This window comes from Lampetra fluviatilis, chromosome 24 (assembly GCF_964198595.1).
Source record: "Lampetra fluviatilis chromosome 24, kcLamFluv1.1, whole genome shotgun sequence".
Lineage (NCBI taxonomy): Eukaryota > Metazoa > Chordata > Hyperoartia > Petromyzontiformes > Petromyzontidae > Lampetra > Lampetra fluviatilis.
The window spans coordinates 11,991,373-12,004,852 of NC_136298.1; the positions used below are offsets into that span (position 1 = coordinate 11,991,373).

The 13,480-nt window shown below is 46.2% G+C and overlaps 1 protein-coding gene across 2 annotated transcripts in view; it reads right to left on the bottom strand.

Annotated features, from left to right (window-relative positions):
* Positions 1-3,231: 3,231 nt before the first annotated feature.
* The window catches only part of TMEM59 (transmembrane protein 59), a 58,696-nt gene continuing 48,447 nt past the window's right edge, over positions 3,232-13,480 (bottom strand). For both annotated transcript variants that reach the window (XM_078867742.1, XM_078867741.1), the window contains exon 8: positions 3,232-6,112. In XM_078867742.1, coding sequence (XP_078723868.1) covers positions 5,954-6,112 — 159 coding nt within the window. In that variant the 3' untranslated portion in view covers positions 3,232-5,953. The remainder of the gene's footprint in view (positions 6,113-13,480) is intronic.

The following is a 13,480-nucleotide window of genomic DNA, read 5'->3' on the forward strand; positions in this document are numbered from 1 at the left end:
ATAGTACTATGGTAATAGAGCAAGTGCAGAATCACTGAACCGGAATTGATAGCTTGAAAGCATTTAGCGCGGGGCCTTTGAAAGTGCAGGGCCCTTAGCTACTACATATGACGCTACTTTTGCTACTAGGATAATCCGGCACTGGGTTCGGCCACTAACACTCAGACTTAGCTCAGGCTCGAGTCGCTCAATTGATTTCAAAGGCCCATGATTGAGCGGCTCAGCCATGGCTCGGGGACTCGGGGGTTGAGCCTCATGGAAATCCTGAGCGTGGCCCAGACCATGCCCAGAATCGGCTCAACGAAAGCACGGTATGGCTTTGAGCCAGCTCTCCTTCAGCCAGAGCCAAGCCTGAGCTCAGACCAAGAGCAGGGGCCTCGGTGCTAAAGATAGATGCATAGGCTTGTCAACAAGCCTTCCAAAGGATTACGTTAAGAACGCTTAACTTACTCATCCTAGAACAAACATTATTAATATTTTCCCACGTAAAAAAAATAATTGTACGTGACTTTTGGTTTGCTCATTTATCTCGAGCCCAGCTATGAATGCCTTCTTTGTCAAATTTGTGAAGTACATTTTCAGAGATTGTTTTGATGTATATAAAACATTTATGAATGTGTCATTATTAAACACTGAACATTTCCCCAATTAATTCGCACAACTGCTCAATTTTGGTTGTGAGAATTGCTCAACTTACCGGTGGGCGACCAGAAAATAGTAATTGGCGTGTTAAACGCATGTACACGTGACACTAAAATTGGTTACGTCGGCTGGTGGAGGGGATAACGACACATTTGTTCAGATTTGCGTGGCCTAACCCAAAAAATGAGAGTTACTCAAAAAGTCATAATTTTTATATTGGGCCTTTTTATCTCCAAGGGCCGATGTGTGTAACAAATGCATGCTTGGGGTGCCTCTGCCAAACTTGACATCTGTATTCGAGGAGAGCGCATTCTCAGTTTTAGTGGCAAGGAGTGGGCTTTAAAGGATAATGGATTTGGCAAGAACTCAAAGTGTCTAGTTTGTGCCCTTTTAGCATCCGTGTGGTCGAGCATATATGAATGCAAATTAACGCCACATTGTACGCTTCACTCGGGCCAAGGTGCCACAGCTTTTCACACATTTTAAAATCTGCATTATTCTGCACGCGCACGATCTGGGATGCAGCGAGCCGCGTGCAAGGTAACACGATCCGCGCAGCGACACGTTACTGTTATCATCTAATTGAGTTGCACGATAAATCTTATTATCCCTATTAAGCGAACGTTTTATTTTCCACACAGACGATAGGGAGTGTGGGAGCGGCGGCACAAGAGATTTAGCGCAGTGCGCTAAGAACCCGGCGATCCGAGTTCGATTCGAGGTCACAGCCAACGTCAGTTGCCAGTGATATCTGACCTGATACCGGGGCGCCCCTTTCACAAATCGGCACGATGATAGCACAAAACCACCGTGACCCACACGGCACGGGAAGGCCCTCATCCAGCAGTGGCTTTAAAAGCGTCCGCAACTCTAAATAATGTGTAATGGGAAGCAAGACGTTTTTTTTGCACCGTTTGATCGTAATTTACCATATTGGTGAGAGCGGGTCAATGAAATGAGAGGCTCCGGACCAGTTTCGATGTCGCTTGCCACCGATGTTAGACGTGCACGGAAACTCAAGTCAAGTCTTCAGCGGCCCCTTCAACGTCCGTGTTTACAGTCCCCACCTGCGTGCCGTTATTTATGGCTCCCGTCTGTGGCACCGCCGATGGCGGTGGCGTGGATCAGGTGCACCGAGCGGTGGCGTTGCTATCGGGTGTGCAGGCGGTGCAACTGCGCCGGAACCCACAGGGAAAGTGGCCCTGGTACCGATCTACAAAGTGGTGGGGGGGGGAGAAATTGGACAGGGGTCCCCCCTACTTCATTTCCTGCACCAGGGGGGTCCATGCCAACCACGCGTCACCACTGCTGCCAAGCGACGTTCTTCTGCCAGTCAGGCGGTGGTTGTTGCATTGCCAAACCGAGTCTCGCGACTCGCTTTTAGGTGGGAGGGGGGGGGGAGGTCCTGCCAAGTTTTCGCAGGGGGGGGGGGGGCGTGATCGCGATGTAGGTACAAATTGGGTCGATATGGTTGTGGTGGATGATAAAAGTGGAAACGTTGGAGATCGGCTATCGACAGCCGTAGACAAAGCTTCATGGAATTTCGGTGTGGTGGCATTCGCAGAACTCGCCTTGACCTTGATCTTTAGACGAGCAATGACAGCGCACGCGAGCGAGCGGCTTACCGTGCTCAGAGCCACCAGTGAATAGGGGACATGTCAACAACATGTGCCCACGTTTCAGCCTGTGGTAACCATATATAACATAATACAATTTTACACAATCATTAAAATAAATCGGACTACAGCTTGGGGATTGTGTGAATCATAAGTGAGATTTAAGATAGTGTCAATGCTGCCACAATGTGAACTAATTTTATTATAATATATATTACTTAAAATGTTCATCATTTAGATAATTATGGTCAACCAATGCAGAATTATCACATTATACCATGTGCTATGTTTATTAGGACTAAATCCAACCCAATACGAAGCTATTCAATATGCTCTTACTGTGAGCTGACCATTTAGGTTTAGAAACAATCACCGATAATTGCCAATTAGCGGCATTCCAATCAGAAGTAAACATGACAGAGTTGGTCATTTACACTTCAGCTTGCTGTGGGTTGGCCGATGAAGACTTTAGCATATGGCAGCTATCAAAAGACGTGTAACAAGATGTGACAAGATAGCAGATAATTACATTATAATATCCAACTGGTTAAGGCAGTCCAGCTTCAGCTAGGAAACCATGGTGCAGTTTTGCGATGCTCTTCAACTGACATTTCACCAAATCAACGTGATTTTCTGCTCAAATGAGCAGTGAAGGCAGTGCGCACGTGCCCGGTATGCAGCCCTAGGCCCTGTGGTGGAAATTCCACATTCATATTGGAGTGAGTCTATCTATAGGTGCAACCACTGCGCAAACTATCCGCGAATTGATGTACTGAGTCCACTCCCAAACCAGGATTTGCTCACAACCTTCCGAACGCGTGGCCCGCTTGCTCCACCAGAGCCACCTGGCTGTAGCTTTTCACCAAATAATTCCAGTGTCAATGTCAAGCGATCTGCAGCATGCGTAGGATGCGTCTCAGTCTTGATTCCATGGCCCACGGCAAAAGTAGCGGAGAAAAAAAAAAGCATTGCATTTGAGTTTCAGTAAAGAGTTTAATCCATTAACCACTTGCAATCTAGCTACACAATTGATCTTGTATTGAATTAACAGTACCTTATTTTCCCCACACACATCGCAAGCTCGTTACTCTGATGCAGTCGCACTCCTACAATCAAGCGGAGTTTAGAAACAATGTTACGTTTCTAATTACATTTTGTGGAATGGATTACTTTACTTTATAACAACCCGCACTAACAATCCCGCTGCCAAATTAAGCAAAACCTTAAGAATAATGCATTACAACCCAAAGCCTGCGAGAGAGAACCAGTCAGATTATAGAGGTGTGACTGCACATGGACATTTAAACAAATGCAAATACCGTAGGAAAAGACGAGAGACCTAATAGAACATTAAAACCTTGTCTCTTTCTGCTGTTGTTTATATCCATCTGATGCCAGAACAAACATTCGCAAAAACGGCTGCTTACACATTTTAAGCAATTCAAATGTCCCACGTCTTTAGAAACTCAGGAAAAAATAACAGATTCTCGAAAACAAAGACACCTTAAGAGCCACCCACATGGAACAGGGCTAATAAAGCCCACCCCACTGGTGAACGCTGTGGGAATAAATGTCGCCGGTACACATATATCAAGAGCACTGCCATGGGTTTAGCGAGAGGTTTCTATAATCTATGAATCGGCTGACGAGGAGAGAGAGAAAATAAATATTCAGAAGAATGTAACGCATTATTTGGCCATTAATCCAGGGCTGTGTTTATCAGAAAATGAGGAATGCTCTGGATTCATAGTGGTAATGGTGCAGGCCTGCAATTCCCTGCTCATACCAATGCTGGTGGACGAAGCTCCACTGGAGAAAGCCCTCGAGCCTTTTTAGAGGGTTTTTGGCCTACTCTTCCACACTTTACACTGTATATTGTAAAACAAATTCTATGGCTTTAAAATTAATAACTTTTTTCTTGCTCCATGAAAAATTAGGTTTCATAAATAATACAATTTAACGAAGATGCTTGTTTAATTTAATTTCCTATGTCCAAAGAAGGATATGGTCTGTTCCATGAATTACACAGCAACCCATTAACACCACCACCATAGGATTGAATCCTCCGAAATAAGTGCCCTCCATGTGTTCGATCCGAAGAGGATTTTTTTTTTTACAATTCACCTAATATTGATTTGCTAGTCACCGATTTTTAGCCAACTTCAAACAGAATTTATAAGTAGACCATTACATTCAATATATCAATGTTAATTCGGCTCTACAAGTATTGCATTGTACAACACAGGTGCATTAATCCAGGGGTTCTTCTTTATCGTGAGGTTGCATTACATGCTTCACAGATATTTATATCGCTGTTGTTACAGTGTCCAACTGAACCGCTGCTTGCGGCGATGCAAAAACAATTCACCGTTTGAATGTCACTTCTGAAGCTTCCGTGACTGCAGCAAGACACATTATTATAGAGGTCACCACTACCAAAGTCTTTGACGTCAACCTAGCACATCAAGTCATTTTCCAATGTTTAAATTTCACCACTTTGCCAGGTTTTCATCGGTCCCATCTTCTTTAAATACTAACCCATTTGAGATGCTCAAAACTGAAAACAAGGTTGTTTATCATATGGTGGAGTGCAGAAATGGGTCACAACGGGAACACTTCTACCAGAAATTTCACGAATGTCAGAAAGTGACAATATCGTACCGCGGCCAATTAAGGAAAACATTTTACATAGCATGTCCGTATGCACACTTGAATGCGCCATCTTGAAGTTAACGTCTTGAATTTACTGTCCAATTATCCCAAAGTTAAATTCAGCAAAGGATTTGTGCTGTGAGATTGGGGGGGTTTGTTTACATCAGTACAAAAAGATATGGCGCAAAAGATAACAAAGCAATGCTCGCTGTTGACAAAGAGGGAAAATCAAATTTAGTTTTGAGCATCAGGAAGTAAATAAACCGGGCGGGTTTTTCTCTCTCCCACACCAGTGACATTTTCAAGGAAAGAAAAACCTGCACTCCCCTTAAGCCAACAAGGTTCAGTCCAGGACAGAGCCCCCAAGATTCAGAGCCAACACATTTCCCAGCAGGACGACAAATAAAAACAACACACCAGAGGCCATTACTCAAATTAGCGAGTTCTCAATCCATTAAATGTATTAGGTTGTGATAAAATGCAGTCAAGCATTTGTTTACTTTCTTCCCTCTTAACATACTTTCGTTTTCCTCAAACTATATCAGTCCACCTACACCTACCCCAAAAATGGAGCGACAAAATACGCTAACTTAAAGAGAAAAAGAAACACGTTGGGAAGGGAATAAGTCATTTCACCTGCATCAATTTCTGTGAAAACATTGAGAAGAGAGTAATTTTGATTCGATGACCTAAGATTGCGGGGGTCCAACTCCAGTCGTGGCAAAAAGGCCTTCGTTACGTGCAGTGCAGCTGTAACTCATAGACGACCCCCAAGAGAAACACAGATCCCATTTGAATGTTAATGGTTTAGAAGCAAACGGATCCCTTGAGGCTCCGACTCAATAACATGCACTCAGATTAAATGGAGTCACTTATTTTTGCGGTGTCACTTTACTTTTTTTACCTTAACAGCTAAAAAAAAAAATATCGAAAAAAGTTGCCCTTTCTCATTCCCGCAATCTATCCCAAAGAGTCCCCCCCCCACCACCTCTGTCAGGACAGGAATCGGACCCCCAGAATGTTTTTCCCCCCTGGCGACTCTGTCACAGCGTGGCGTGCAACATGGCAACTTTGGCCGGCAGAGGCCCTCCCTCGTCCCCGTCGTCCTCCATGGCCACGCTCACCAACGGCACTGTGGAGTCAAGCGGCATCTTGAGGTACAGCTCCTTCAGGTACTGCAGGTCCCCGTTGATGCTCAGCTTCTGCACAATAACAACAGCAGCAGCAAAGTCGGCGGCGTCAGAAACAAAACGGTACGCAGCCGGACATCATCAACCACGGTCGCTGGACAAAGGCCTCCCTCCCCAAGCTGTGGCCGTCTCTCCATACTCCCGCGATGGAAGATTCCACCCGGCACTTACTGCACGAGCCGATTTCATAGCTCCATCTCGGTGGATGTCCTCAGAGACGCGTCACGTTCCGTTGGTTTGCCGCTCGGTTATTAATCTCACCGTCGGCAATCCCCTTCTTGCTACGTGTCCCTGCCTGAGGCCACTCATTTTAATTTCATGCGGAGACTTGCAATTGTCAAATATTGCTTGCTCTTCAACATAACCGACTTTGCTGGAGGGTGCATATCTCTAACGGAGCCGGGCAGTGGTGGCTATGAACGTGTCCTGTAGTTCAGCACTGTGAGGCGTAAACGTTGTGAAACTCCCTTCCCATGTAAATGAGGTGCCATACCCCGACTCGCTAGAAGAAGGCAGTACAGCAAGTGGACTAATCACCATGTGTTTCCATCTGTACGCGGATCCAGTGTTACCTCCTCACTACAAGGCGTTGGTTTTCTCCGGTTTCCCCCCCACTAGTATAAACATTCGTTAATTGGCTGAAAAAAATCTTTAAATAAAAACCAAATGCAAAACCCTCTTTAAAAAGTCGTACAACTCATTGTGGCTATCCTGGATAAACAAGTAAATTTATTTTTATAATTAGTGTAAATTATTAATGAGACATAATACCCACATGATCCAACTTAAACATTAGTTATGACCCCACTCGTTTTCCCCAACAGATTTAATATCATTAACATGCGTATGTTCTCTAATCCACGTGTTATTTTTTCGCTCTCTGAACGTACTTCCAAGCAAGCGTCTCTCCCCCGCTTCTTTGTGCCCTTCTCAGTTTTGGTCACGTGCATTGTCCTATAACGACTGTGTTCCCGAGCCATTTGTCACAGCAGGTAGTGCAGCTCTGATAAAAAAAAAATGCTCTTCTTTAGCCGAGTTGGTAGGTTACATAGCGAGGCATGGGGGGAGTGGCATTCATAAAAAATGTATAACGGATGAGGAATGGGACTGATGGAAAATAATAACACCCATAGCAGTAACATTTTTGCACCAAGCCTAATATTGTGAGTGGTGGAGAGTCATGGGACAAAACATTTAAAGGGGTCCTGTATGACCCATTTTTAGACCTAAATTCGACAAAATGTATGGGAGTATACGCATGTGTGAGTGTATGCGTACTCACAGAAGTGTAAACTCACGTACATTTGTGGGTATTATGTGTACGTATAAGTACGTAACCATGCGCCAGCATGTACATTTAGAGATATACAAAGATAACGATCATTCCTCATTTTCTGCAGAGGCTGTTGGTGTACGTGCTGTCAGCAAGCACTTATTAAAGCTGGCACAGCACAAAATATAGTGGTGGGACCCACATCTCACGTGGCTGCCTTAATCTCCCCAATGCTGACAGTGGAGGTATTTTTAGGCCAAGTGAACCTAGGAGAGGTTCACGCCAGGTTCAGAAAAAAAAATCATTATTGTACTATACTGCCTCCGCTTCCTGCCAACACACACAAACACTTTAAATCAATCAATGAATAACCTAGGTGAAATCATTGAAGCAAGGTGAAAGCCCATCAAGACAGCAAGCCCTTTTTATGATAGATGTGGGGAATACAAGAGAAGATACAGAATTTAGTGCTAAATCAAACACAATGTAAATACAAAACATGGGCATGATGGCACACTGTCAAAAATATTGAGAGTGGCAGCCAAGGAACGGAATCCATCCGAGAGGACGTCCACCGAGGAGAGGGAGTGATGACATCAGCTCGTGCGCAGTGTTAGACAGATTATTGTATTCTATAACCGTGGGATATGCGGGCTATTGGGGAGGCCTTAATCTAGCAGTGGACTGATCATGGCTGATGATGATCATCGCCGCGGTTGTCACATCTCGTCCCTTCAACTCATGCCGAGCACGGTCTCTCGCTCTCCGCAGCTACTCTGCACACGGAGTCCTCCCAGTGGCGTGGCTCCCACCCCCACAGCTGGCATCGGTCTCCAGCTCCACCTCCGGGTGGGTTCCTGGCAACCCCCCCCCCCACCCAAGGATGTTTGTGGCAAATGGCTACCAATGAAGCTCACGTCACCTGCGGGTGAGACACTCATCCATACGTGAAGTGGCTCCCTGCACGGGGAGCACGTCATGTCACTGTAGTAGAGTTAACTACTCGATGTTCACAAACTGGGAGAGCAAATCGTTAACAAGGTTTTCCCGCTCAAACTAACGGTCAGGGTCTCACAAGCTGTGAGAGCTGACCGTAAACAAGGTTTTCCCGCGCGACCAAACGGTCAGGGTCAGATAGGGTGAATTGGGATCGAAAAGCAGATTGGGAACGACCAATCACAGGGTTCCACAAGGTGGCCGGGGATTGGACAACCCGGCCACGAACAAGTATAAAGCCAGAGCGCTCAGAGCTCTCGGGGAGTTCGACTACACGAAGACCCAAGACGGCGGAAGAAGCCTAGGACCCTGGACCAAGCCCTCCAGCCCTTATAAGGGCTAGGGTTCAGAGTAACCAGTGGTCGGGGAGATATCTCCCTAGGTCCAGTCAGAGGACATTGAAAGAGCAGGGTATTAAGTAGCCTGTAGGGTGCAGAGGCTTGTACGTTCTGAGTGTATAGGGTGAGGGGACCGTATACCCCTCAGTGCATAGGGACTGTGTTCATAAGACGAATAAAAGTGTGTGCTACAAAAGACGTCGAAGAGTCCGTCTGTACAACACTACATCACCATAACGGCCCACCGCACACGTCTCAAGCGAAACCTGGGCCGGTGTTAGCAGCTCCATCTCCATCAGCGCCGCATGGAAGCCAAGGGCTATCGGTAGCTTCCTGGCAAACGCTCCTTCTTATTGCAAGAGCGTCGACACGATCGCACGCAGGGCTTCGCGTCTTCCCGGGGACTCGCCCGCTCTCTTTTGGCACAAGCGAGAACTCTGCTCCCAAGGTGAATCTGCTTGGTGTTGTGGCAGCCATCTGTAACATGGAAATTCAAGGACCCATCTGTGCTTTATTTGCAGCTCTATTTGCAGCTCTCTGTAGCCCGAGCGACAGAGCACAGCAGCTGCTAATGGGGAGAGGCCCAGCTGAGGTTGCTATGCAAACACATCAGAAGGCATGAGATTGAGCAGGCAGTACATTCTTTGGGGGGGACACAAACGCGCTGGCTGGCTGGCTGCTAAAGTTTTTAGAACTTGTGTTTGGAAAGATGTCCATCGGCAGACCTGAGAGCTGCGACCAATTTTTAACGAAATTTTTTTTTTTCAAGGATCCACATGAAATGTTGCATTTAACTTTTGTCGCGTAAATTTGCCGAGTCGGGTTTCAGGATGCAAGCGGTTTATCGATGGGCTTGACAACGGTGTGAGCTCTAATGATGACGTTTTGCCATACATCGTTGGATCCTTTATCGGGCTATCTTCAGTAATTTAGTTTGATTAACCCGTGACACAATAACGATGCGGCCATTCAAGCAGCAGAAAAGGTGCACACGCTTTTTCAGTTTGCGGTGGAAATAAATAAATATATAACAACGCAGACACTGCCTCAAAACCGACACACATTCATCACGCCACTAACGATGCCACGCTCAGCAGAAAGCAGATAAACAAAGTGCGTCGTCAATTTTCCCGGGACAGCCTTGTCGATAGTCAGCCGGGACTTCAATTGATGCGGCGAATAACTCCCTCTTGTCACCTCTTTTGCAGAGAAAAAAAAAGAAAAAAAGCCTGTCGCTCCTCAATCCCACGAACAGATGACTGAGATGCCTGAGAACCCACGCGATGTTTTGTCCGCGGTTGTATTGTGCGTAAGCTTCTCCAGAACAGCGTGCGTTTTAGTGTTGCCCACCTGCCAGCTAACAGCATATGGCAGCCAGAGCTTCGGAAGTTGGTTTCCTAGTGATTTGAGCTTTTTTTTTTTTACAATTTTCAGCTATGTTCAGCTATGTCAGCGTCATCAATTATAATTATCTATCCGCTGGTGGGCGAACGCCTCCCCACATTAGCGTCATCGTCCCTCGCAGGCTGTGGGAAGCCACAATCAATCTCGGTCATGCACATGAATCGCTCTCATCGCTCCATCTCCATGGCGGTCATCCTGGTCGAGTGCATTCTCTCCTGTGCCGAGTTTACAGTGACGCCTACATACACTCTGCACCCTCGTGTTGGTGTCAACATCAGCAATAAGGGGAATAATGTGAGGGGGGGGCGGGGGTTAAGATGTAGGAATCCAGAAAAGTAATATTCTCTTTAGAAAAACAGACTTAGAGGTAAGAAGAATTGTAAGATGCTAGTTAGGCTTTGAACCAATTACATCTAACAATGAGAATGAATATCCATAGAAGGAAGAAGCAATGTAGCTATAACAACGGTGCTGGCTTTGACAGCGTTGCCGCTATCCTGTGCCAGCGACATCAGCACTGGCCTTGCCAGCGGAGCTTCGTCACCGTCATAAACGCTACGCGGCAGCATCCCTGTCGGTAACAAGGGGAGGAGCGTTGGACAAGCCAAAAACCCAGCAAGGTGGCACAGCAGGAAGCACAGGTGGCGCATGTGCCAACTGTCCCGTAATGTTAACCAGAACACCTCGCTCTGTCCCGTGACCATCTGCTAGCGAGATTTCACCATTCACGCGTGGGCCTCCTCAAAATGCATCAGGCCTGGCCCAAGTGCTGCGGAGATGCTGCAATTAACGAGTGGCGAATTATCTCTGCCGTTGCGGATGTGCATGCAGTCCCACTGAAACGAAGCAATTTGATGGAATGCATCGTGACAAACACTGGACGGTGTGCTTATGCAGAGTTCTGGGTTGTCATTGAAGGTCTCGCTCAGATTCAGAAGAGCGACGGCATGATCAGCCGTCTAAAGCTATGCGGACGCTGCACGGCTTGTCACGCCACACAGGGCTCTGATTTCTCAGCCATGGTCAAGCGATTTCCACGCTTTCAAAACGTGCGAACTTGGATAAGACCTGCCACGGCTTGAGACATTCAGGTCACCCTGCATCCACTTTCCCAGACAGGATTTAGCTACACAGATACAAGAACAAAAATCTCAACCAAGTCATATTTGTTGGCTCCTAAGGTAAGAGCCGCAATTGCGAGATTGAGAACAGGAGCGAGGCCAGTGTGCCAAGGGCTGGCTGCCTCTAAGGCAAGTCATTGACTGAGGCCACACCTGGCAAGGTCCAGGATGAGACCTGAGAGTCCTGAAGCCAACGTTGAGGCCAAGGATCGGTCTCAAGGACACAAGACTGTTGTCAAGGCCCCACGGCCCTCACACCTTGCCTGAATGCCACGACAGGCTCCATGCAATCCCCCCCCCACCCCCCCAATGATACCACTGATCTCACGTTTCATTTGAAAAATTGTATACAATTCTAAGCATGGTATCTGCCTTCCGGGGGCTCGCAATCTTGAGACTCGCCAAGCTCTACATGGCAAGGTGCAGGAACGCGATGTCAAGACTGGTGTCTGCGGAGGGAGGAGCTGTGCATAACGATGCCACTGTGCAGAAGGTGGCAGCCCTCCAGCCACAACAGTAATTGCCCTAACGATGATTGAATTATTAAGCGGTCGAAATACAGCACGTGCCAGTACTGTGCCGAGTGCAACAACTGTGCAACCACAAAAAAACGCATCTGTTATTGCGAGGCATTATGGGTAACACAATAATAATATCTGTGCCTCTCCACGTAAAAATAAGTTTAAGTCTGTTTTATAGGTTGTTAAATATGAGAACAGTAAGGTACAGATTGTAAGGTCTGCTGCGCCCCGTTAAAGAAATGTATAAAATGGCCAAGCCTCTAGAGCAGGGGTCGGCAACCAAAATAACAAGAAGAGCCATTTCTTTCCAATTCGGTACAAAATTCAGTATTTCAAGAGCCGCAATGCATCTGAGTACATACTGTACATACGTACATATCGTCAAGAAGCAGCCCGTAAAGAGCCGCATGCGGCTCCGGAGCCGTAGGTTGCCGACCCCTGCTCTAGAGCAAGCTGCAGCAAGCACAGTGGCACAGACGATTGCCAAATATTCCAGCTTTTTTGTACCAAACACAAATAACGCTCTACATTAGTCATTAACAGTGCCGTAAAATATACATTTATAAGACTAATGCGGCAAGCGAATATTGATTGAGTGGTACATTGGTGTATTAAACAATGGCTGAATGGTATTATACAATGATCTCATGTCTACGTTGACCGCTCGCTTCACGCCCATTAGGCTAATGCATTAATCATTTACACCTTCATGGGTCGACCCCATTTCCTTGGCACGAGAGAGTGCCAATCGCGGAGGCAGGGGATGGACGGCTCCTTCTCTACGCATCGCGACGCATACATCTCCCTCCCGCCTCCCCCCCCCTCTGGATGGGTCCAATGAATCAGGTTCGGGTCAATGGGGCATCATCTGCATACCTCAGCAAGTTTTTTGTCCAGATGCAAATAACCCATGGGGCAGTTCGCCATCTCCCCACAATCCACCTTCGTTCACCGGATGAACGAGAGTGGAGGGAACGCACGTGATGGTTGTGTAAAAGCACAGAACATCTAAATTAACCGCACCTCGCCATTAACATTGCATCACAGGGTGATATTTTACAAGTCTGTTTGGATCGTTTGTTTAAGGCTTAATGTTTTACCCGATTTTAACCATATTTTAATTTTACATGGCGCTGTTATGTGTGTGCAGTCACCGTGGTGGTATGCTTTACCAGTCTCTGTCATTTAATGTTTTCTCGATATTATTTTATGGAAATAATTATTTACGAGCAGCATCTAGAGATGCTCTAAGTGTTAAGATGCTATATAAATCTAATTTATTATTATAGCATAAAAGGCTAATGCTTTGGGCAGTGGCGAGTATATGTCAAAACATTTAAACAAAACTTACATGATACAATACATAATGCCTTTTTCCCCACATCTCTCTCTGCGTAAAACAATGAAAAGTATTTTTTAATCTACAAAACATTTAGAGTGGGCTTTCTAGTGTAGCAAGTTGAGAGTACCAATCTGGTCAGGAATGATAGCGCACAAAAGCCACCTCATGAAATGAATCTTGTCACTAACTTTGACTTATTCCAGCTCTGAGAATTAAGATATTTATTTTGTTTCGTTCGACCGACATTCCATGAACGTATTGATGTCGGCTTTCATGGCTCGGTGCACGAGCATGCCTCCACCGTGCGAGGTGAAACGTCACAGAGGAGAAATGAGCAGCAGTGCTCTCCACAGCCATCCCCAAAGAGCAGCTTCTTAAGAGCGTT